At 40.3% G+C, this 25,583-nt stretch overlaps 1 protein-coding gene across 8 annotated transcripts in view; it reads left to right on the top strand.

Moving 5' to 3' along the window:
- CSNK1G1 (casein kinase 1 gamma 1) overlaps positions 1-25,583 on the top strand; it is a 180,625-nt gene that overhangs the window by 132,831 nt on the left and 22,211 nt on the right. For 4 of the 8 annotated variants that reach the window (XM_021666212.2, XM_021666213.2, XM_012443020.2 and 1 more), the window contains 5 exons: positions 5,136-5,221; positions 7,413-7,497; positions 7,773-7,921; positions 8,880-8,987; positions 23,496-23,606. In XM_021666212.2, coding sequence (XP_021521887.1) covers positions 5,136-5,221; positions 7,413-7,497; positions 7,773-7,921; positions 8,880-8,987; positions 23,496-23,606 — 539 coding nt within the window. Of the gene's footprint in view, positions 1-5,135; positions 5,222-7,412; positions 7,498-7,772; positions 7,922-8,879; positions 8,988-21,257; positions 21,401-22,165; positions 22,283-23,495; positions 23,607-25,583 lie in introns of those variants that run through there. The other 4 variants (XM_012443022.2, XM_012443023.2, XR_001105836.2 and 1 more) reach the window with 3 other exon arrangements.

The following is a 25,583-nucleotide window of genomic DNA, read 5'->3' as shown; positions in this document are numbered from 1 at the left end:
CAGGAGGCTGAGGCAGGAAGAATTGCCTGAACCCAGGAGGCGGAGGTTGCGGTGAGCCGAGATCACGCCATTGCACTCCAGCCTGGGTAACAAGAGTGAAACTCCGTCTCAAAAAAAAAAAAAAAAAAAAAAAAAGACAGTCTCACTATGTTCCCCAGGTGGGTCTCAAATTCCTGGTTTCAAGAGATCCTGTTGCCTCAGCCTCCCAACATACTGGGATTTTAGATGTGAGCCACCATACCTGGCCTGCACATTAATAAGTATTTAAAGACTAATGTAATATCTACTAAATTGCCTCATTGAGTAAACTACATAGGTTATTCACCTGAGGAATTCAAATGATAGTGAAGAGTAAAAATGACATTACAAAGTGATACAACTTGATTTGAAATTATGATGTTACCAGGAATTTTCAGTAACCACGTGGAAATCCTCACTTAAATAAATGTAATACTTTAAAATTAGACTAGAAGTCCTCTGGTATTTACTACCAGCATTACTTTGGACAAGTTACTTAATCTCACTGAAACTCATCTGTAAAATGAGAGTAATGCTTCACAAGGATATTTCGAGGGTTGAATGGATAATATATGTGAAAGCACCATGCCTGACATAGGTCTCTTGCGTAGTGCTCAGTATCCCCTTCTTCCTTCGTAATGACAAGTAATTTTCCTTTTTACAAGGAAACAAAAACTATATCTTAAATAGTAAAATTATGATACTGTGGTTTAACTGACAAACTCTAGAAGTTCTAATGCCTACTTCCTGGGCTCAGCCTTTGTGTACTAATTATATTGTTCTTAAGAGGAAAGTTGAGAACAGACAAGGGATGGATATTCATGTTCTGTTTGTATGAGGTACAGAGTAGTTGTTAAGAAAAAGGATGCAAATCCTGGCACTCTTACTTAATAGCTATGTAATTTTGATCCAGTATCCTTCCTCCCTCAGCCTCAGTTATCTCATGTATAAAATGGGTGTGATAATTATCCCGGTAATACACAGTTCTATGAGATAATGTATGTAAAATGTTTAGCATAATACCTGGTAATAGTAAGGTCAATGTGTATTGTAATTAACCTGATTATTATTTATCCAACAAAATATGTTTTAAGCATCTACTGTGTATCAGACTGTTTCATCTTTTGATGTACTGCCATTCCTGCTGGAACCTTGAGTTTACTCCCAGACTTGGCTTACTGAGTACCAGAGTTTTTCAAGTGAAATCTAACCTGTCATCATATTTTGTGTTCTCCACATTACAGAGAATACATACAGGAAGTTGTCACTGCTTTTTAACCCTTTCACATGTCTCAAACAATAGAGGTTTTCATAGGAACTCTGATTCTATTGGTTTTTAAATGTGTTGCATTTTTTGTGCTGCAATGAAGAAGAAAGGACTGGGATGTGTATTTTCAAATGGCTTTAAGAAAATCATTTCTTAATTTTATGGAGGAGAACAAGAGAAAAAGCCTCCTAAACCTGATTAGTTGCCACATCAGAGTAGCCACACTTAGTCCATTTTGTGTTGCTATAAAGGATTACCTGAGACTGGTTAATTTTATAAAGAAAAGACCTTTATTTGGCTCAGAGTTCTACAGGCTGTACAAGAAGCATGGCACTGGCATCTGCATCTGGTGAGGGCCTCAGGGGCCTCATGCTGCTTCCACTCGTGGTGTAAGGGGAAGGGGTGCTAGCGTGTGCAGATCACATGGGGAGGGGGGTGCTAGGCCCTTCTCACCAACCAACTTCCTTGGGAACTCACTCCCAAGGGAGGTTATTAATCAGTTAATGAGGGATCCACCCCCATGACCCAAACACCTTCCATTTGGCCCAATCAGAAGAATTGAAGAATTTTGTGTCCTGCTGGTCTTGCTGGTATTGGAAATCTTTCTTCTTTGAAAATGAAAATATTCTACATGAAAAAATGAGGGCATGTGGAAATAATGAATTGGACAAGTGTGGAGTGTTCAAAGGCATATGAAAATAAAGCATGCTCTGGTTTTCACTCTTTTTTTTTCTTTTCTTGAAAGGCCCTAAAGGCTTAAGTTACCAGATTATTTTAGGATTTTAGAGCTGGAAAATGACTTTTCATATTCTCCAGATCAGACACTTTATTTTCAGATGAGAAAACTGAGACCCAAAGGAGGTGACTTGGTCATGCTTAATTTCACTGGATTAAATTAGTGGAAAGGATAAACAAAGATCTAGATACCCAATCGTTGAGCTCATTTAGGTACCGTTATTGTAGGTACCTTATTTAGGTATCCTTATTTAGGTACCCTTCCTGATTTAGGAACCCTTATTTTTCCTATTGTCCCATATTCTACAGTTCTTTTTCCTCAGGATTTGAAAAGTTACTTTATTATTTATTCCAGTGAGTTTAAACAAATTTTTAATCTCATAATTCTGCTGTGACGAGAAATCTTTTTTCTGTAGGCCTGATCAATATTGAAAATGTGGAGAGTTTCGCCCTCTAGTGCTCAACTATCTAAAATTCAAACATTTGTCAGTGAATTCTTAATAACCAAGGGGCCTCTTGTTACAGGAAGTGGATATACAAATTGAGAGGCAATTAGTAGGTGTGATACAGTATGAGAAACTGCATAGTCGTTTCTCTATCTGCCCTGCTTCGTGGGAGGCCTCCACTCACCCTGGTTGTTCTTTTCTTTCTTTCATTTGTGCATCTTTAGGTTCTGTTAACAAACTGTTTTTGTATAGCTGCTTTTTTGTTTTCAATTATGTATATTTTATTGCAAATTTCAGACAAGCTGTGTAGACAAAGGATTCTGATGGTCTTGCTATTTTATTTCATTATTTTTAAGATTGTTTCCACTGACGTATACCAACTTAGGATTATGTTATTTATCTCTGTCAGGGTACCCCTCCCTCCCATTAGTGACCATCTTTTTAAAAACTCCTTCAAATCACTATTTAGAAAGTTGCCTTTTCTTTTTTATCTACCCTGTAGACTACTATTTATTCTTTTTTATGCAAACGCCCTATAAGGCAGCAGTTAAACACATTGCACTTCTGTATTTTGAGTTAGCTGAGCAGCTTTCTCTGGCTCTCTTGGGTTTTACTTTCTGTACAAAGAAAGCACAATCAAGTTGAAGGGAACCTGTTAGTCTTGCTTCTGTAATTTATTCTGACAAAGCCCTAAACTTGATTCTGAAAAATAAACACATAAACTGTCTGGTATGGGCCAGGTTTGGTGGCTCATACCTGTAGTCCCAGCTCTTTTTATTTTTATTTTTATTTTTTTATTTTATTTTTTATTTTTTTTAACCCTTCTTGAATACTAATATCCCAGCTCTTTTTGGGAAGCCAAGACTGGTGGATTGTTTGATTGGCCCAAGAGTTCAAGACCAGCCTGAGCAACATGGCAAAATCCCATCTCCATAAAAAATACAAAAAGTGACCACAGGTAGTGGTGCGTGCCTATAGTCTCAGCTACTCAGGAAGCTGAGGTGGGAGGATCACTTGAGCCCAGGAGGGCAAGGCAGCAGTGGCCAAGATCATGCTACTGCACTATAGCCTGGGCAACCATGCAAGACCTTGTCTCAAAAAAAAAAAATCTGAGAATGAACCATAATTGGCAAATTCAAAATGAATACATGGGCTCAGTGCAGTGGCTCACGTCTATAATCCCAAGTTTGGGAGGCTGAAACGTTAGGATTGCTTGAGTCCAGGAGCAACTTGAGCAACATAGCAAGACTGAATCTTCACAAAAAATAAAAATTAATAAATTAGCCAGATTTGGTTCCACACACTTATATTCCTAGCTACTCAGCTGAGGTAGAAGGGTCCCTTGGGCTCAGGAATTCGAGGTTGCAGTGAGTCATGATCCCACCACTGCATTCCAGCCTAGGCAATAGAGCAAGACTGTCTCTAAAAAAGAAATGAAGGCGTGTACTACTTAGATTCTGTCTAACGAAGAATGTGTAGGATGTTTTCTAAGATGAAGTTGCATTTTTTTATTAACTACTTTGCAGTTCTTTGTCATCTTCATCTTCCCAATTAAAAGGAGAGAAAAACCCAGCAACTTGTTTCAGATATACTTCCAGAATACAGGGACTTTGATTTTTTGTTTTATTTTGTTTTGGGATGAGGTCTCATTATATTGCCCAGACTTATCTCAAACTCCTAGGCTGAAGTGATCCTCTTACCTCATTTTTTTTTTTTTTTGAGACGGAGTTTCACTCTTGTTACCCAGGCTGGAGTGCAATGGCACGATCTCAGCTCACCCCAACCTCTGCCTCCCAGGTTCAAGCTATTCTTCTGCCTCAGCATCTTGAGTAGCTGGTATTATAGGCATGCACCACCATGCCCAGCTAATTCTGTATTTTTAGTACAGACGGGTTTCTCCATGTTGGTCAGGCTGGTCTCAAACTCCCGACCTCAGGTGATCCACCTGCTTCAGCCTCCCAGAGTCTGGGATTACAGGTATGATTCACCACGCTTGGCCTCACTTCGGCCTCTTAAGTAGCTAAGACTACAGATGTGTCCAGCTTTACCCATCTAATTTTGAGGGAACCTTAGTAATAAATTTTAAAATGTTCTTGAGGTTATGGGACATGGTACAAATTGAATAGAAACCAAGAGACTATGTACTGATGATAGGAAACTGAATTTATAAGTGTTCATTTTTATGATGAATAAAAAGCACTAGACACGTATGCTAGCCATTTTGCAGCTTGTCTCTTTGCAGGCCTAGCCAGAATGGACTGTTTTAACATTTTGGGTTGCTTAATCTGCTGCTCACTCCCTGGTGGTAACTAAAGGGTAATTGTAGCCCATATACTAGAAATAGCATTTCATTAAAATCTTCTCACTTTCAGGAAGGTGACAGCATTGAGTGAGGAGTGGTTATTCACTGTTTAGTGATTTGTGCTTGGTTTTAATTCAGGATTTGCTCTTTTCTCTTGATATTTACTTACCATCAACAGATCTAGACAAAGGAAGTACAAATTGGTTTTGGGTTTTGATCTAAAATACTATCCTTGGCTTAAATATGCAAATAATTAATAAGCAGAGCCTTTGCAGAGCTGAAGGGTTTCTGAAGGAATTATTTGGTTTTGAACCTCTTTCTGCTTTAATAACTGCAAACATAATGTGTGATCTGTCTTCCCTTTTAGAGCAAAGCCGGAGAGATGATTTGGAAGCCCTAGGCCATATGTTCATGTATTTCCTTCGAGGCAGCCTCCCTTGGCAAGGACTCAAGGTATTCTTGAAAGTATTCAGTGGAGGGCTTTGTTTCAATGCTCAGTTGTTAATAAAGGGGCCTCTGCCTTCATATTTTTAAGAAATGGGTAGGAGGCTGGCCAGACAACGGTGACTCATGCCTGTAATCCCAGTAATTTGGGAGGCTGAGGTGGGAAGATTGCTTGAGTCCAGGAGTTTGAGATCAGCAACATAGACCCCATGTCTATTTAAAAATAAACACACACACACACACACACATACACACACACACAGGATAATTGGCTATGGAGATAAGAAAAGAGGCTAGTTACATTGCTCTACATTATAAATGCTCTCCTGGGCTCTGGAAGCTGTTTTGTGCACATTTGTCTTCCCTTCCTTGTTTTTGGATTTTCCATGATCTTTTTCCTCATTTCCTCTCAGCCTTGACAGTGCTGTTTTTCTCTCTGTGTTTGTATTCCTCCTCCACTACCATTATGTAGCAAGAGGAGTGTTCCCAGTATGTCAGGGAATTTCTGGAACAAACTGATGACAACAGCTGCTACACATATTACCAGAAAGGCCAGCAGGTTGTGCTCCTTAGGAGAACTTAGAAGATATTTGTTTATCTTATGTAGGCTAAGGACCCACCTGAACTAAAATGAAAATCCAGAATTAACGTTGCTGTTCAAGTATATTGAATAAATGCCTATTCAGACAGTAGCTATTCATTGCAAAATATGTAGAGTTTAAATAGCCTTCCATAGGTAGGTGTCAGTACAGTGACTACATGTCAGTTTACTATTATAATTATGAGCATTATCATCACTCTGTGCCTTTGGCTGTTTGTCCAGGAAACGGTGAGTTTCAAACCCATTGTAAGTCCCATTAGTGTCTTCTGAGACTTTTTTTTTTTTTTATGAGACAGGGTTTCGCTCTGTCTCCCAGACTAGAGTGCAATGGCGCGACCTTGGCTCACTACAACCTCTGCCTCAGCCTCCCTAATAGCTGGGATTACAGGTGCATGCCACCAAGCCCAGCTAATTTTTTGTATTTTTAGTAGAGACAGGTTTCACCGTGTTGGTCAGGCTGGTCTCAAACTTCTGACCTCAAGTGATCCACCCATCTCGGCCTCCTAAAGTACTGGGATTACTGGGGTGAGCCCTCATGCCTGGCCTAAGACATATTTTTTGGTTGTAATTTATTTCGACATGTTAATATGGAAAGAAACTTAGTAGTTTGGGGTACCCCTACACCCTCTCTTCCAGAAGGGCAGGATGGTTCGTTTTGCTGTGCTTTTAGAAGACTGTCTTAAAAAGTAAGACTTTACCCATTCCCTTTTAGATTTTATTTCTTCACTCTTAAATTCCTCTCCTGTCATCTCCACATCATACACATCTTCTCAATGATATTTATAGCTTGGAATATAGAATTTCACGTCAAGCTTGGTCATCATACAGCCAAACAATGCTTTAGTGTATTATTAATTGCTTGAAACTCTCTCGTTGTCCATAAATCATTTTCGTGGTAGTGGTAGATGTAAAATTTCTCCTAATTACTTCACAACACTGTTGCTTAAGTCTGAGTGCAGCCAGCTAGGTAAAGCCTGACAAGAATTCCTTAGGAGCCCACCATTGGTCCAGGTTTCAGAAGTCCTCTGGCTATCACTCTGAGCATACCAAACTTGGGCTGCTTTTAACTGACATACACCAAACCTATTAGCCATGGCTGTCCATAGATACCTTTTTTTCCCTCTGGAAGCACGTTGTCAAAGGACATTTTTTCAGTTACTGTTTTTTTTCTGTTTGAAGTCTTCAGTATATATGTAGTAGAATTTTCCCAACCTGGATTAGCAATACTTTCAGAGCTGATGTAAGAGAGAATGCTGAATCACATTGAATTATGGTGGCCATGGGAGATTACTGAATTTTGAAAATATCGCCACATAATATTATTTTCTTACCCTAGCCACTCAACCGTTATATTTGATGGTGTTTATCTGAGACTACTAAATAGTTTCACAAGTAAAATTTTCCAGAGCACAGCACATGTTTGTATAGATCTAAATATATAATTTCTACTACATTTCTTATTTGTTAGTATTAGAAAAAAAAATCAAGACCAACAAATACTGCGAATTTGAGTGCAACAGCCATTGTCTCTAAAAACATATTGAATCTCCAATGCTTAGGACCTCTTTTCAAATAACTTTCTCTCTTTACTCTCTACAGGCCGAAACATTGAAAGAGAGATATCAAAAAATTGGTGACACCAAAAGGAATACTCCCATTGAAGCTCTCTGTGAGAACTTTCCAGGTGGGATACTAAAAAGACATTCCAGTCAGTGTGATTGAGCTTTGAAAGCGAGTAGAGTCCATGGCCGGATATCTCGAAATAAGGGTACTGTTTAGCTAATAAACATTTCCTTTCGCGATACAGACCAAAGTAGATTTTATCACTTTTATTTAGTCCATAAAAAAACAGTGTCAAGTCGTCTGTATAAATAACCCTTTTATGGCCTAGTGCTTCCCCACAATTGCTATGGAAAGCATGCAGCTAATGAGCATGGCCTTTCATCTGTTTTCGAACAGAGGAGATGGCAACCTACCTTCGATATGTCAGGCGATTAGACTTCTTTGAAAAACCTGATTATGAGTATTTACGGACCCTCTTCACAGACCTCTTTGAAAGGAAAGGCTACACCTTTGACTTCGCCTATGATTGGATTGGGAGACCTATTGTAAGTATCTTGTTTTTACCTCATTACCTCCTTTCTCCAACCAGCCCTGCCTCACACCTTTACTTGTTGGTCTTTCTGCTTGGATCTTTGGTAAAAATCTTCCTTTGATTGTAGACTGTATATTTACCAGCCTTTTCAGGGTGTTGCTATAGGTTGTTCTTACTAGTTCAGAAGTAGAAAGGAGTTATGTATTTTTCCTAGTCATATAGGAAGATAATAACTTGTATGTCCTGTGATACCAGAATTTGAGCCAGGTTAGGAGAAGTTTCATTTGAATGATTTAGAAGTGTTTTTTATTTGTTTTTGTTTTGTTTTGTTTTGTTTTATTTCGAGACAGAGTCTCACTCTGTTGCCCAGGCTGGAGTGCAGTGATGCCAATCTTGATTCACTGCAACCTCCGCCTCCCAGGTTCAAGTGATTCTTCTGCCTCAGCCTCCCAAGTGGCTGGGATTACAGGCATGCACCACCATGCCCATCTAAGTTTTGCATTTTTAGTACAGATGGGGTTTCACCATGTTGGCCAGGCCGATCTTGAACTCCTGACCTGCCTGGCTTGACCTCCCAGGTGTGAGCCACCACACCAGGCCCCATGATTCAGAAGTTGATGCTACATACACTGTTAAGGTACTTGGCCTCTGTAGGAATGGAACCCAGCATCATAGGAAGCTTTTGGACTTGTTGTCCTGGTCAGAGGTTCACAGGGCCATACAGATATCACTGGAGGATAGTTTTTTATTTTTGAAGGTAAGCTACTCTTCAACGAACTATTTAATATAAAGGGAGGACCAGGCTTCCTCTCTTTTGCAGATGAGCAAGCTGAGAAGACAAGACAACTTGAAAGTGCTCTTGGTAGCTGAAAATAACTACTACTCTGTTAGAATTATAATGATTCTGTCCTTTGCACATGCATCAAGGTGGACCTGTTTCCCCCATTTGACTTTTTGTTTCATTTTTCCAGCCTACTCCAGTAGGGTCAGTTCATGTAGATTCTGGTGCATCTGCAATAACTCGAGAAAGCCACACACACCGGGATCGGCCATCACAACAGCAGCCTCTTCGAAATCAGGTATGTGTTGATCCTTCATTCTTTCAGACACTCCCCTTCTTCATGGCTAATATTAAAACCCAAATTCTTCAGCTTCTCTGCTTTAATGTATATACTGAAAATAAAGATCAAATGCTTGCCATTTCCTACAGGTGTGGTATGACTTTCAAGCAACCCTCAGGGCATGTATAGTTGCACTGAGATGTGGTCAGGTGCCTTATATGAAGCATCCACTCTAAAGAGTCTGGCCAATTGTGGTGGCTCATGCCTTTAATCCCAGCACTCTGGGAGGCCAAGGCAGATAGATCACTTGAGCAAGTAGTTCAAGACCAGCCTGGGCAACATGGTGAAACCCTGTCTCTACATAAAATACAAAAAGTTAGTTGGGCATGGTGGCATGTGCCTATAGTCCCAGCTACTTTGGAGGATGAGGTGGGAGAATCACCTGAGCCCAGGAAGTCAAGGCTGCAGTGAGCCGAGATTGCTTGCACCTTCCTTTGCACTGCAGCCTGGGTGACAGAGTGAGACCCTGTCTCAAAAAAGAAAAAAAAAAAAGTGAGTGTGGGCCTGTCAGAGTCTGTTGGCTGAAGGGGGACCTAGCTATAAGTTAGGATCTGAGGCATCTATGATAGGACCAAAAGACCTGTTGGAGGCTACCCTGGGCACAGTGCCTATGGAGTAGCCCTGCTTGGTAAGGAGCAGTTAAAAAAAAAAAAAAAGACCTATTGGACATACAGGATGTATCAGGTAGCCCACTTTGGGTCTCATCTGTACTCTGAAGCTCTTGCCAGGTCTGGTTGTTCCTTGCTGGTTATGAAGGGTAGGTAGTTTGGACTTCTAGCTGACTTGGGCATGACATGGAACTTCCACACCACCCCTTGTTCCTCTGCCTGGGCAAGTTATAGAGCTGGTCAAGATTTGAGATGGCCCTGCAGTGAAGACTGAGCTTTGCTTTAGGACACTCTAGAGAAGGTCATGTCGTCTGTCCTGCAGTGTTCATTGTTTGGAAAACTAATGGTCTAAATGAGGGACATCTCTCAGCTTAAAGACAGATGAGGCCAAACACAAACCAAAACAAAATCAACAAATTTGCTATTTTTAAAAAGGGCTTATATATTTGGGAAGTAAATATGACATAGGATTTTTATCTTTATATTAAAAATGTTGCCAAGAGAAAAACAGAGACCACAGTAGGTAAATAAGCAAAGCATAATAAACAGATTATGTATTTTAAAAATAATTATCACACAGCAAATTAGTTTATTTCCTTTCCTTCTGACCTCACTTTTTTGTATTAACGACATTTTTGCAAGAAAATACAAAAACATTTATTATTTCATAGATACACATGTGCAAGTATATAGGTTAAGAATAGTATATACAAACACACACACACATATGTACAATGGAGTACACCCACAAATATATTTCTCACCAGTAAGTATATACTTTTGGCAAAATGTGTGGCTTGGTGGGTAAGAAAAAAGTATATAAAGGAAGGAAAGCCATGTACTAGAGTGTAAATATAAAGGAGCCAATCGGTGGGCAAAAAGTCATAGTCACATCCTTTAATTAAAATAATTGTCTAAGACTTATAATTTGACTGACTTCTAGCTTGACAGCCAAAGACTGTTGACTTCTGCAGTTCTCTCCCACTCCTCCCTTTTTAAAAGCTAATAGCTAGTGCAGGTGAGAGCACAGTTAAACTGACATATTGCTGTTGATTTTGCAAACTGATGCAAATTCCCTAGAAAGTAATTTTATTGTATTTTTGAGATAGTGTCTCACTCTTTCACCCAGGCTGGAGTGCAGTGGCGCAATCTTGGCTCACTGCAACCTCTGCCTCCCAGATTCAAGCGATTCTCCTGCCTCAGCCTCCCAAGTAGCTGGGATTACAGGCATGCACCTCTATCCCTGGCTAATTGTCGTATTTTTAGTGGAGATGAGGTTTCGCCATGTTGGCCAGGCTGTTTTCGAACTCCTGACTTCAGGTGATCCACCTGCCTCAGCCTCCCAAAGTGCTGGGATTATAGGCATGAGCCACTATGCCTGGCTAGAAAACAATTTGATGAAGTTATTTTCCTCTCTGATAAAATACCTTATTTCTTGAACTCAATCAATAAAACAACCCAAAGTATAGGTTATGTGCATAAAACTGTTGCATTGTCATTGATAGCAAAGATACAGAAATGATCTACCTATCTACCTATAAACGCATGGTTATAGATCTACTTCACATCCTTTATTGAATAAACTGGATTATAGTAAACTGAGTTGGAGGGGATGGGGAAATAAGCAGAATCAATTGGAGGAGATCAAAATATTAACAGAAATAGTATTGGAAGTGTAGTAATATATTCTAAAATATTCTAAATGAAGTTTTATTACTCTATAATGAAAAATGAGGCCCAGTGCCATGTCTCACACCTGTAATCCCAACACTTCAGAGGCCAAGGCAGGTGGATCACCTGAGGTTAGGAGTTCAAGACCAGCCTGACCAACATGGTAAAACCCCATCCCTACTAAAAATGCAAAAATTAGCCAGTTGTGGTGGCGCATGCCTGTAATTCCAGGTACTTGGGAGGCTGAGGCAGGAGAATGGCTTGAGCTGGGGAGGGAGAGGTTGCAGTGAATTTCAGTGTACTTTCCAATGAAAATTATCTGACCATGGTATATAATTATTTTAGGAAAATCTCATCTGTACTTAATATGCTTATTTTTGAAAAGTTGAATCTTGAATATCTCTCTTTGATACATATTTTTTTTCTTTTCTTTCTTTTCTTTTCTTTTTTTTTTTGAGAACAGATTTCACTCTATTGCCCAGGCTAGAGTACAGTGGTGCAATCACAGCTCACTGCAGCCTCAACTTCCTGGGCTGAAGTGATCCTTCCACCTTAGCCTCCTGAGTAGTTGGAACTACAGGCTCATGCCACCATGCCCAGCTAATTTTTTTTTTTGTATTTTCTGTACAGATAGTTTCACTGTGTTGCCCAGGCTGTTCTCAGATTCCTGGGCTCAAGCAATCTGCCCACCTCCCACTTCCAAAATGCTGGGATTACGGGTGTGAGCCACCACGGCTGACCCTACTTTTTTTTAATTTTAGAGTTTTTAGTATCCTGTGGCTTCTAAGAGATTGGAGTTCCTCCATGTTCATGTAAATTTTGTACCTCCTTTCTAGTAGGATTCCGAATCCTTGCTGGGTGAAATTCTTTCTGCACTATGCACTGTGGGTGATGGATTTCTAGTGTCTGTTCAACCTTTACACCATCTTTGTCTGTGTTACATTTTACATTTGTTCCATCTTTAGGGTTGTATTCTTATGCTCTTTTTTTTTTTTTAAAGAAATTTGTAGCCAAATATGTCTCTTTTATTACTCTAAGAATTGAAAACAGGATGATTTTCTAGACTAATTCCTTTCAAGTTTTGAAAATAGCAAAAGAAAGAAATACAGTTTCTCCCTGAGCAAGATTGACAGGTATTGACTTTAGGAACAGCTAACCATTTTTTTTTTTTTTTTTTTTTTTAAGACAGAGTTTTAGAGTTGTGCTCTTATTGCCCAGGCTGGAGTGCAATGGCGTGATCTCGACTCACTGCAACCTCCACCTCCCGGATTCAAGCAATTCTCCTGCCTTAGCCTCTCAAGTAGCTGGAATTATAGGCATGATGCACCACCTTGCCCGGGTAATATTGTATTTTTAGTGGAAACAGGATTTCTCCTTGTTGGTCAGACCAACCTTGTTGGTCTCAAACTCCCGACCTCAGGTGATCTGTCTGCCTCAGCTCCCAAAGTGCTAGGATTTCAGGCTTGAGCCACCGCACCCAGCCTTGGAACAGTTAACCTTTTATCAGCAACTTTGACTCAGTAAACCTGTGCTGAGGACCTGCTACATGAAAGTATACCCTGTGGACCCAGTGTGGTGGCTCATGCCTATAATCTCAGCACTTTGGAAGGCTGATGTGGGTAGATAACTTGAGGTTAGGAGTTTAAGACCAGCCTGGCCAACATGGTGAAACCATGTCTCTACTAAAAATACAAAAATTAGCTGGGTGTGGTGGCACGTGCCTGTAATCCCAACTGCTTGGGAGGCTGAGGCAGGAGAATCGCTTGAACACAGGAGGCAGGGGTTGCAGTGAGCAAAGACTGTGCCTCTGCTCTCCAGCCTGGGTGACAGAGACTTTGTCTCAAAAAAAGAAAGTATATCTTGTGGATACCAAGGTAAGTAGGGAGTCCTTGTCCTCAAAGAGCAGACAAGTAGATAAGTCAACTGGCCAGATAACTGTAACACAAGCCAGAACAGATCAACAGCCCAAGTTGCAAATTATTGTCATCTGGGTTTGGAAGGAGATATTTCATCTAGTCTGAGCAGAACAAATAATTTGATGAGAGAAGTTGCATTTGACATGCTCTTAGCGAAATTAAATGAGATGGAAGAAGCAGTCCAAGCAGAAAGAATATATGATCAGCAACAAATGTATCTAGTTCAGTTTTCTAAAATATATGATGTGAATAAAGAAGTCATAGGAAACAAGGCTAGGAAAGTAGGTTGAAACCATTTGGTGAAGCTCCCGGAATGCTGGGCTGGAGAATTGGTGCTTATTTTAAGTAGGAATAGGGACTAAAGGTTTTTAAACAAAGGAGTGATATGATTAAAACTCTGCTTTTGAAATCTTTTGGCACATAATGTGGTACTAGCCTGGCAGCAAACATGGAAAACAATAAGCAGGCAGTGAATTCCCTTGAGAGGTAAAGGCAGCCTAGATGGGTAGTAATAGGGAAAATGAAAGAGAATTAAACAGTTCTACAGTGATATGATCTACTAGAATTGGCAGCCCACATGAATGTTAGGATTAAGAGAGAAGGAATAGTCAAAGCTGTTGCAGAGATCTTGAGCCTGGATAACTAGGAGGCATGTGGTACTGTTACTAGAGATGGTAAAGTTGGTAGAGGAACTTGTTTGGAATTTGAATTTAGGCATTCTGAGTTTGAAATACTAGCAATGTATTCCACCCAAAGAGGTCTAACAGGCAGAGGATGGGTCTCCAGAGACAACTAGAGAGATATTTGGGAGTCAGGGGCTAGAGATGACACTGATGATAATGCCGAAAGAGTCTCCTTATTCTGGGAAATCTGCCCTAGTGAGCCTAGGGTTCAACAAACTCTAGTCCCATACTTAGAGTAGAAGGAGAAAGAAGAGCTCAGACCTTGGTTTTATCTTATCCCAAGACTTTGGCCATAGGACATTTAACCTATTTAGGGCATCAGCATTCTCAAATTGAAGCCTTGTAAAAGCAGAGGTATTTATTGTTCTGTTCACTGCTTTAACCCTAACACCCAAACCAATGTTTAGAATAGTGGACACTTGATATATACTTGTTTGAATGAATGAGTGAATGAATGAATCTGCCAAATGAAGGGTGCGTATGTAAAAAGATACTTGTTTATAGCATAGATTTTTATTTAACCTTTATTGAAAAATAAATTTTAAGCTTTTCTTCCTGCTTGTTTTCTGTTTCCACAAAGAGCCATTTTACCTCTATTTGGCAGCTAGAGTAGGGCTGGATTGCCTGCTCACAGGGAGGGTGTTTAAAAAAACCACACAGCAGTCTTTCGCTGTAAAGAAAGTTCAGGCAATCATCAGGTGCGGTGGCTCCTGTCTGTAATCCCAGCACTTTGGGAGGCAGAGCTGGGTGGTCAGGAGTTTAAGACCAGCCTGACCAAGATGCAAAAACCTCATCTCTACTAAAAAATGCAAAATTAGCTGGGTGGGGTGGTGCATGCCTGTAATCCCAGCTAGTCAGGAGGCTGAGGCAGGAGAATTGCTTGAACCTGGGAGGCAGAGGTTGCGGTGAGCCAAGATTGTGCCATTGCACTCCAGCCTGGGCAACAAGAGCGAAACTCCGTCTCAAAAAAAAAAAAAAAAGAACATTCAGGTGATCATGTAAGTTCTTTTTCCTTCACAACAAGAATCCTATTTTCCTGTATTCTGGAAAATTGTGCTTTGCTCATTTAGATTTTAGGTATATTGGATTGAGTACTGTTTGGTTTAGCTATATAGAATAACAGATCCCAAATATGGTTCCTAAAAGACTACATTTAAACTCACATATATTGGATCTACCTTTTAAAACTATTTTAATACCAGATACTTAAGCACTTTTTTTAATAGAGATGGGATCCGACTCCATCACTCAGGATAGAGTGCAGTAGCATGATCATAGCTCACAGCAACCTTGACCTCCTGGGCTAAAGCAATTCTCCTACCTCAGCCTCCCAAATAGCTGTGACTACAGGTGTGAACCACCATGCCTGGCTAATGTTTATTTTTTGTAGAGACAGGGCCTCACTGCCTCAAACTCCTGGGATCAAGCGATCCTTCTGCCTCAGCCTCCCAAGTAACTGGGATTACAAGTGTAAGCTACCACACCTGGCCAAGCACAATTTTTTTGAAAACAGTTTTACCTAACTAGATAACTATTATTAAACAATGAATTTGGATAGAATAAATATTCCTAAAAGCTAGATCCATTCAGAAGGATCCCAGTTGGATTAGTCTTTTCATCATTTTGTACTTCCGATTTGTCCTTTCCCAGTTCTAAAAGATGTAAATCTTGCCATGGCTCTGATTCCTCTCTAAAGAACTCTGCATTACCATCCAGCAGAAAGGGGGTGAAAACTTTAATAGATCTGTCTGCTTCTAACTGGCAAAACTTTCTTTGCATTATCTGATCAAATTTAGCCAGGAAGTAAGTTCTGCCAGTATTCACAGATCTTATATTAGAGTACAACATATTGTACTGTCATAGGTTTTATTCAGTATGCTTGTTCAACACACTAAATGTAGACTGTTGAATTGACTACTATGTGCATGCAGCAGCATTCTTCCTGCCCTTTCAGTACTTTAAATCCAAGCTTGTGACAATCCTTACTCACATAAATGCTACATAAACATTACACCACAAGGTTCAGGAGTTATGATAGTGTGTCCTTTTTCTCTGGCCGACCTCTGTTATTACAGTGGGCTTCTTTTCTATGTGGGCATGTGAAAAAGAAGGGCTACTTAGCCTAGCAGGTTAGAGAGAACAGATCCCATTTTGACATTGGAGAGAGTCATATTGACTATTAAGAGCTTTTAAACTGTAACAGACGTGGTGTCCTACCCCTGATACTGAATCCCAAAATGTCACTTACTCTTTTTTGTGCTTTTGTATGTAGAGCATAGGTGTCTAGTTTTTTTTCTTTCATTCACTACGCGAAAAGAGATGTGTAGCATATGTTTAAGGGAAATAATTTATTATTTGTAATTTTGTACTAGGTAGACTCTTCCCTTGCTAATTCTCCTATTTGACAGGAAAATATGAATCAAAGATCAGTAAAGGTAATCTCTCATTCTTCCAAAAAACCATATTTCACTCAATACCTTATAATACACATAAAAATAAACACAGAATTTGAAAGAGTCAAATTGTATCAGGTCTGAAGGAGGTATGCCTCCAGTAAAAGAGTGGTTTGGATTTGTTTGTATCTAGACTGTAAAGGAATGTATGTAAAGGACATATAGCCTTAGAAAACTATATTGTGGGCCTGGCATGATGTCTCACACCTGTAATCTCAACACTTTGGGAGGCCGAGGTGGGCGGGTCACCTGAGTTGCGGAGTTCAAGACCAGCCTGGGCAACATGGTGAAACCCCATCTCTATAAAAATACAAAAATTAGCCGAGCATCATGGCAGGTGCCTGTACTCCCAGCTACTCAGGAGGTTGAGATGGGAGACTTGCTTGAACTCGAGAGGCAGAGGTTTCAATGAACTGAGATTGTGCCACTCTACTCCAGCCTGGGCAACAGAGTAAAACTCCATCTCAAAAAAAGAAAAGAAAGAAAAGAAAAAGAAAAATGTATTGTGGGTTAGTGCTATCATGCTTACTGAATAGCTTTTTATGAACATAATTTTTCTAAAGGAGAGTTTAGATTGCTAAATAGCCAAGGTAGTCAGAGATCTTCATAAAATGAATACCTTTAGGAGAAAAAAAAAGCTGATTAGTTATCCATTTCTGTCTTTTTACAGAGTACTGTTTAGTCCTTTTTTTTTTTTTTAAGATGGAGTCTAACTTTGTTGCCCAGGCTGGAGTGCAGTGGCACAATCTCGGCTCACTGCAACCTCCTGTGTTCAAACAATTCTCTCCCTCAGTCTCCTGAGTAGCTGGGATTATTGTATTTTTAGTAGACACAGGGTTTCACCATGTTGGTCAGGCTTGGTCTTGCACTCCTGACTTTGTGATCCATCTGCCTCGGCCTCCCAAAGTGCTGGGATTGCGGCATGAGCCACCGCGCCCAGCCGGAGTACTGTTTAGTTCTGACTGAGGCTCAGGGTTTGCTAGTTGAAGGGGCAGATGAGTTTGCCCAAAGATAACCTTCCTCCTTCTGACCTGTGTTCAGTTTCCTAACATGTTGCCTGCCATCTAGTAGGAACACAGTCACAGAGATTGCACACTCATCCTGGCCACAGGATGGCCACAGCTCCACATAGAGCTCAATGCAGGATAGGGCTGCCCCTCCTCATTTCTGGGACCTTTACTCCGAAGGGAACTTTGAAACAAGCAAGTGCAAAACTGAAAATTCGTTCCTTAGCGTCTTCTGTTCTATCACCTATCAAGTGCAAAACTGAAAATTGGTTCCTTAACATCTTCTGTTCTATCACCTAGTCACTGCTGTTCACCTCTTCTCTTAATTCTCTATTCCATAGTGAAAGTTTTTTTTTCTTTATGTATGCATTCTTAAGTATTTTGTATTTCAGCAGACACCTGATATTCTAACCCAGCTCCTTGTAGGAGGAAACGGTGATTCCAAAGTAATCCTACCTAGATAAACCAACGTTTCCTAGGGATGTATCTTACACCGTTGTGAGTAAGGATAGGGCAAAGTTTGAATAGAGAGTTGCAAACTTCTAGGGTGGTTTCCTCAATTTTCTAAAAGCATCACAGAATTGATACTCTTGTCTCTGGATAGTATTGAGCCTGGGAATAATCCCTCTTTCAGGTTGTTCTCAGTGATTTTTAAACTTCCCTCATATTTGATAAAGTTTATAGAATACAGGAGATCTCTGCACAAATGACAATTCAGACATGGCATAACCCCTGTCTGAAATGGGAAAACTGATTCTGTTTCATGAGCTTAATAGAAGGAAGTTTCAAGTATATACTTTTTTTTTTTCTCTTTTTTTTGAGACAGTCTCACTCTGTTGCCCAGGCTGGAGTGCAGTGGTGCAATCTCAGCTCACTGCAATCTCTCCACCTCCTGGTTCAAGTGATTCTTCTGCCTCAGCCACCTGACTAGCTGGGATTACAGGCACATGCCACCATGCCTGGCTAATTTTTGTAGTTTTAGTAGAGATGAGGTTTCACCAAGTTGGTCAGGCTGGTCCTGAACTCCTGACCTCAAGTGATCTGCCCACCTCAAACTCCCAGAGTGCTGGGATTACAGGCATGAGCCACCATGGCTGCCTGGTGATTTTTTTTTTGCTACAAGAGAAAGGTTGTTTGCCCTCCTTTTGCTTCAGAATAGTAACTTTATCCCCACTAAGAATTTGAAATAATTTTCAGGCCATAGATGGGGATGATACTTGAGATGTCTTCAGATTGTGTTTTCCTCCCCCTTTGTTAGTGTCACTCTCTACTACGGCCAAATGACTGCTGAGAAAGATTTGTTTCCTCTGACATAGGGCATAGGTGGGTGTTTTCACTCTTCCAACAGTCTTCTATGTTTTCTCAACTGTTTTTATTACCTTTACCTTTCATTTATGCTATGATAGATTGCTACTTTCTTGTTTCAAGATTTACCTACTACATAGTAAATCAGTAATTTCCACGAAGGTAATGCAATCACAACTGAAGATTTTAAAGCATTACCCCAAGGAGTTACCGCTACTGGAGATTCCTGCTCCTACTCTGGGGGACTTACATACTCTATGTGGACCTCTACTTTTGAAGTAATGCAGAGAAACTGACTTTGCTGAATGACTTTTCTACCCATGGATCTCTTGAGTGTTATTTAGTTAGATATGTATGCAGGAGTGATCTTTAAGAATGAAGGATTTACATGCTGATCTCTTCCAGTGGTTTGCTTCATCTAACTAGCTACTGTGCTGATGAGGCTTAATCATAACTCTTGTGTAGACAGTATTGCCTAGAATACCTTTCAGGGAAAGTTACACTAGCAGACTGCTGTAGTTATCAACTTTCTTTGGTTTCATGTAGTTCTTAGGCATTCTGTTGCTTTCTGAAACTGAAAATGGCCCTTTCTACTATGTCACCCCCTAGATTCTGGTCCAAGCTCTTACATTCCAGAAAACAGTAGCCCTAGAGTTTAACATCTTAGTGAAAACTAGTTTCCAAAGTAATAAACCGGCAACCCCTAGGTACATGTCTGTACTTAGTTTTGATGCTTTCAACAGATACAGAAGGCCTTGGCGGGCAGTAGTATGGTATAGTGTGTTTTTCCTTCATCATAGTAGAAGCACTTATGAAGCAATCTAGAATGTTATCATTAGTTTACTCTCTTTAAAAGATACATAGCATATTGCTTTGAGAATGGAGATGGAGTGTGATTTTTAGGCCTTTGAAAAATGTCTTGCTATTTTCATTTAAACAAAAATCTTAAATATTTCAACAAATTATTTATTAAACTAGAATGAATATAAAGAACCACATAGCCCTGTGAATCAAACAAATTGTTTGATGCAGACAGTAGCATCAAACCAGAGTTCTGATGTGTAATTCAGTAAAAATGGAAATAATTGGCCAGGCGTGGTGGCTCACATCTGTAATCCAAGCACTTTGGAGGCCAAGGCGGGTGGATCACCTGAAGTCGGGAGTTCAAGACCAGCCTGACCAACATGGTGAAGCCCTGTCTTAAAAAAAAAAAAAAAAAAAAGGAAATAATTGTCGATCAGCTGTCCAGGGTTTTCTTTAAAAGCCTATGAGTATACATGAACATACATTTCTAGCCATTTTCTGTTTTATCTGCCTTAAAAACAAACACAAAAACAGAGAGCATTCATAAGATGTAATTGTGTTGAGTTAAAATTCAGCACTAAATGGCTTATCAATGTCTGGATGTTTTTTAAGCACTTAAGGTTTTAGAAAACTGACAGTACTATATAATAGTTTAGGAGCTTAAATATTATATTTAAATATTACAAAAATAAAAAGTTCTACAGAACTGAAAAAGGCTATCACTAATAGGTTTAGTTATAGATATTATTTCTAATATTACAAGAATAGATTTACTCTAAGATCTCCAGCAGTCAGAATAAATGATACTAAGTGCTCTGAGGATATAGACAATGTCAGTAAGTTTCTAAAATACGGCCGGGCACTGTGGCTCATGCCTGTAATCCTAGCACTTTGGGAGGCTGAGGTGGGTGGATTACCTGAGGTCAGGAGTTCAAGACCAGCCTGACCAACATGGAGAAACCCCATCTCTACTAAAAATACAAAATTAGCTGAGTGTGGTGGCGCTTGCCTGTAATCCCAGCCACTTGGGAGGCTGAGGCAGGAGAATCGCTTGAACTTGGGAGGTAGAGGTTGCGGCAAACTGAGATCGCACCACTGCACTCCAGCCTGGGCACCAAGAGCAAAACTCCGTCTCAAAAAAAAAAATAGTTTATAAAATATTCTGATTATGTTGTACACTATAGTCTTATTTTGGAAAATGAAACATTTGAATCTTTGTTGGCAGAAATAATTATAGTAAGGGAATATTTGGGGTAGCTTTGATTCTGTCTAATATATCTAGCAGCATAAAATCAAACCTCTCATTTATAAGATTACAGAGCAAGTTCATACAGCTGTCTTCTCATAGAATATGTTTATTCTCTGAGGAATAGCAGAAAAAATATGACCAGGATCCTTTGTAATACTCTTGTCCATATGACTTCATATTCCATTAATAAAAATGAGTAAATTGTAGCTGGTGTACAAAGCTCTTGATTTTTACGAGAAATGCCTTTTTGGTGACTTACAGGTGAGCTTTAAGCAACTCTTGTCAATGAGATACTGAAATATGGAGAGTGAATATAGACCCTCAAACCATTACTTCCTTGCTTTTCCTTTTTTATAGAATACAACTTTTATAGCTGTGAACATTTGTAAGATTTATAGTCCTTACTGATTTTCATGCAGAGCAGCAATATCACATCCTAACCCCTGCAGCTGTTTATATCAACAGCAATTAAAATTTGATTTACTAATCCCTCATTGCTGCTTCTCCAACTACTCATTTTTCATTTTTCTAGAGCCTTAGGATTGTTACAGCTGAGCATCATGATGTTAACACCTCCTCAGCCATTTGGCACAGGGGAAGAGGCACCTAAACAGATTCTTCTGAACAAAAGTCACATATGAGCAAGATCACAATAGTATGAGATCTAAAAAGCAGGTAAAGAAGGAAGACAGCCTGTGACATTAAGGTGAAAGCAGAATCCAAACAGGTTTTTAGTTGAAGGTCGGCCCTCCTTTTACTTTCTAGAAGAAAATAATTCATAGTATCATTTCAATAAGTAAACTTTTTCTAATTCTGTTCTAAAAACTGTTAGCTAGAAGAACCTGGCAAACAATGTAGCTTTATTTTTATTATTTTCTTTTCTTTTTTCTGAGACAGAGTCTTGCTCTGTTGTACAGGCTGGAGTGCAGTGGCGCAATCTTGGCTCACTGTAACCTCTGCCTCCCAGGTTCAAGCAGTTCTCCTGCCTCAGTCTCCCGAGTAGCTGGGATTACAGGCACATGCCAGAATGCCAGGCTGATTTTTTTATTTTTAGTAGAGACGGGGTTTCACCACGTTGACCAGGCTGGTATCAAACTCCTGGCCTTGTGATCCACCCGCCTTGGCCTCCCAAAGTGCTGGGATTACAGGTGTGAGCCACCACCCCTGGCCCATAGCTTTAGTTTTAACGTATCTTTTCATATTCTTGACCTGTGAACCTGCTTTTGGAGAGATACTTTGTTCGTTCCTTTAGGTAAGAGAGCATATTCCAGCCGCTGCTACTACTCATTTTATCTTAGTACAAAGTCCCATGAAGGTTAATTTCAAGAATAGTGGACTTCCTATTAAGGAAAACACATATTGTCTTGACTCCTAATGCAGGAATTTTCTGTATTACCTGTCTATTAAAGTTTTCTTTTTTTTTTTTTTTTTTTTTGACAGAGTCTCGCTCTGTTACCCAGACTGGAGTACAGTGGTGCAATCTCAGCTCACTGCAACCTCCACCTCCCGGGTTCAAGCCATTCTCCTGCATCAGCCTCCTGAGTAGCTGGGACTACAGGCGCGGTGCCACCATGCCTGGTTAAGTATTTGTATTTTTAGTAGAGACGGGGTTTCACCTTGATAGCCAGGATGGTCTCTGTCTCCTAATCTCGTGATCCGCCTGCCTCGGCCTCCCAAAGTGCTGGGATTACAGGCATGAGCCACCGCACATGGCCCTATTAAAGGTCTTTAATCACTGGATGCAGTAGCTCACACCTATAATCCCAGCACTTTTAGAGGCCAAGATGGGCGGATCACAAGGTCAGGAGTTCGAGACCAGCCGGGCCAATGTGGTGAAACCCCCTCTCTACTAAAAACACGAAAATTAGCCAGGCATGATGGCGTGCACATGTAGTCTCAGCTACTCTGGAGGCTGAGGCAGGAGAATCGCTTGAACCTGGGAGGCGGAGGTTGCAGTGAGCTGAGATTGCACCACTACACTCCAGCGTAGGCAACAGAGTGAGACTCCATCTCAATCAGTCAATAAATAAATAAATAAATAAAGGTTTTTAATCAGTTAAGTAATTTATAATTATGACGGTTCCTTTTTCCAACGATCTTTTTTTTTTTTTTTTTCCCCTGAGAAGGTATCTCGCTCTGTCACCCAGGGTGGAGTACAGTGGTGTAATCTCTGCTCACTGCAAACTCCGCCTCCTGAGTTCAAGCGATTTTCCTGCCTCAGCCTCCAGAGTAGCTGGGACTACAGGCATGTGCTGCCATGCCCGGCTAATTTTTGTATTTTTAGTAGAGACTGGGTTTCACCCAGTAGGCCAGGCTGGTCTTGAACTCCTGACCTCAGGTGATCCACCCACCTCGGCCCCCAGAGTGCTGGGATTACAGGTGTAAGCCACTGAGCCCGGCCTTTCCAATAATCTTAACATTCTGAGTTTGATCTGCTTAGTGGCTGCTAAGATTTTACTTTTGTGGAAACGAAAAGATGATCCCAGTTTTGGGTGTGTTTTTTCCTCCCTCCTTCCTCTTTTGGTCATTATTGGTTTTCTGTGTCTGACTGAGGAAGATGTGCTATAGAGTCATGTATTAATGCATTAGGTGAAAATGAATGTAGACAAGCTAACTTCTTCTCAGTTCTTTCCAACAGTTGTTAGTTTAAAATAAAAAAAAAAAAAAGAAAAACCTACAGGGACACAAATGTACTTGATTTTGTTATTGCTTGCTGTTGCTTCACCTTTCCTTCCGTATCTTGCTCTCATGCTTTCTAATGCCTAAGCAGAATGCATCATCAGAGCGCCGAGGAGAGTGGGAAATTCAGCCCAGCCGGCAGACCAATACCTCATACCTGACGTCTCACTTGGCTGCAGACCGCCATGGGGGATCAGTGCAGGTATTTACTGCCTTTATTGCCTTTTCCTGGCCTTTCCAGCTTGGCTGGTAGAATGTTGGCTTGCTTCTGAAACTTCGGCTGCTTTAGAAAGGAAGCTTATAGGAAGGGCCAATTGAGTATCTGCAGATTTTCTGTCTAAGTGGACTTAGGCAAGAGTCACTTGTTAAGATGATTACTTGTTGTTGTCATTGACTAAGAAAGATATGTATGACTTCTGATACTGGTTGCTGGTTAACCTAGTCCTACCACCTTGATCCATTTATGATAAACCATAAAAATAACATCAAGGTAGAACTGTGCTAGTGTCAAGTCTGTGAATTGTAAAGATCTGAAACTTACAAGTATTTTTTGAATAGAGGACTAAAGGACTACATATGTTGCTCATTCCATGATACATGCCTTAACGCATAAGCTGAGAATGTTAATTTGTATAAGTCATCTGTTTCTGAGTGGGTACCCAACAAGTTGGGCCATTTCCTTTTTTCTCCCTAGAATCACTGTGGTCTTAAGAAAATTATTTCTGACTTCATTTGGGCTATTCTGAATCTCTTTTCTCTGTTTCATACTAGAACATCTTGTATCTCTTAACTTGTCTTTTATGTGAATGTTTTTAATAATCTTAGCCTCAATATTGTTCTCATATTGGCAAGTGACACCATCAGTTGGGACACACAGTGAACTCAGAGCTACCAAACACAAATTTTTATAAAGGTGCAGACAGGCTTGTTGTAGATATGCATCTTTGTAGCCCTGATCATCTAGGATATGCTGCTATAAGGAGTGATTCACAGAAAGATCTTATTCACAACTTGAAAGACAGCTTTGGCCCTGTAAAAAAAAACCCATAGGATCATATAAGTTAAAATGATGGATTGAGGCTGGGCGCAGTGGCTCCTATAATCCCAGCACTTTGGAAGACTGATGCGGGCAGATAACTTGAGGTCAGGAGTTTGGGACCAGCCTGGCCAAGATGGTGAAACACTGTCTCTACTAAAAATACACAATAAATTAGCCAGGTATGGTGGCGCATGCCTGTAATCCTAGCTACTTAGGAGGCCGAGGTGGGAGGATTGCCTGAATCCAGGAGGCAGAAGTTGCAGTGAACCAAGATTGTGCCACTGCACACTCCAGCCTGGGCAACAGAGCGAGACTCTGTCTAAAAAAAAAAAAAAAACCCATGATGGATTGGACAAGACTGAGCAACAAAAGGAGACCCTGTCTCTACAGAAAGTTAAAAAATTAGCCAGGCATGGTTGTGTATGCCTATTGTTTCAGCTACTCCGGAGGCTGAGGCGGGAGAATTGCTTGAACCTGGGAGGTGGAGTTTGTAGTAAGCCAAGATTGTGCCATTGCAATTGCACTGCAGCCTCAGCCTGGTTGACAGAGTTAGTGAGACTCTTAAAAAAAACAAAACAGAACAAAAAAAACATTGCTCTTAGGGACCAGGCACAGTGGCTTACAACTATAATTCCAGCATTTTGAGAGGCCTAGGCAAGAATATCACTTGAGGCCAGGAGGTTTTGACCATCCTGGCAATATAGCAAGATCTGGTCTCTACAGAAAAAAAAAAACAGAAAAATTGGCTGGGTATGGTGCTGTGTGCCTATAGTCATAGCTGCTAGGAAGGCTCAGCCAAGAGGATCGTTTGAGGCTGCAGTGAGCTGTGATCTTACCACAGCATTCCAGCCTGGGTGACAGAGCAAGACCCTGTCTCTAAAAGAACAAAACAAAATAAAACAAAAAAACTCTCAATTTTATTTCTCAGGCACCGTTTCTCATGAAGCCACACAAGGATGTGTGTTATCAAAATTAATAGAACAAGAAAGAAATAGTGGACAGGTGTGGTGGCTCACACCTGTAATCCCAGCACTTTGGGAGGCCAAGGCGGGCTGATCACAAGGTCAGGAGTTCAAGACCAGCCTGTCCAACATAGTGAAACCCCATCTCTACTAAAAATACAAAAAAAAAAAAAAATTA

This window comes from Aotus nancymaae, unplaced genomic scaffold (assembly GCF_030222135.1).
Source record: "Aotus nancymaae isolate 86718 unplaced genomic scaffold, 86718_ANA_hifiasm-v0.15.2.pri h1tg000041l, whole genome shotgun sequence".
Taxonomy (NCBI): domain Eukaryota; kingdom Metazoa; phylum Chordata; class Mammalia; order Primates; family Aotidae; genus Aotus; species Aotus nancymaae.
Note: the sequence above shows the minus strand (reverse complement) of the source record. Positions and strands in the feature narration are given on the sequence as shown.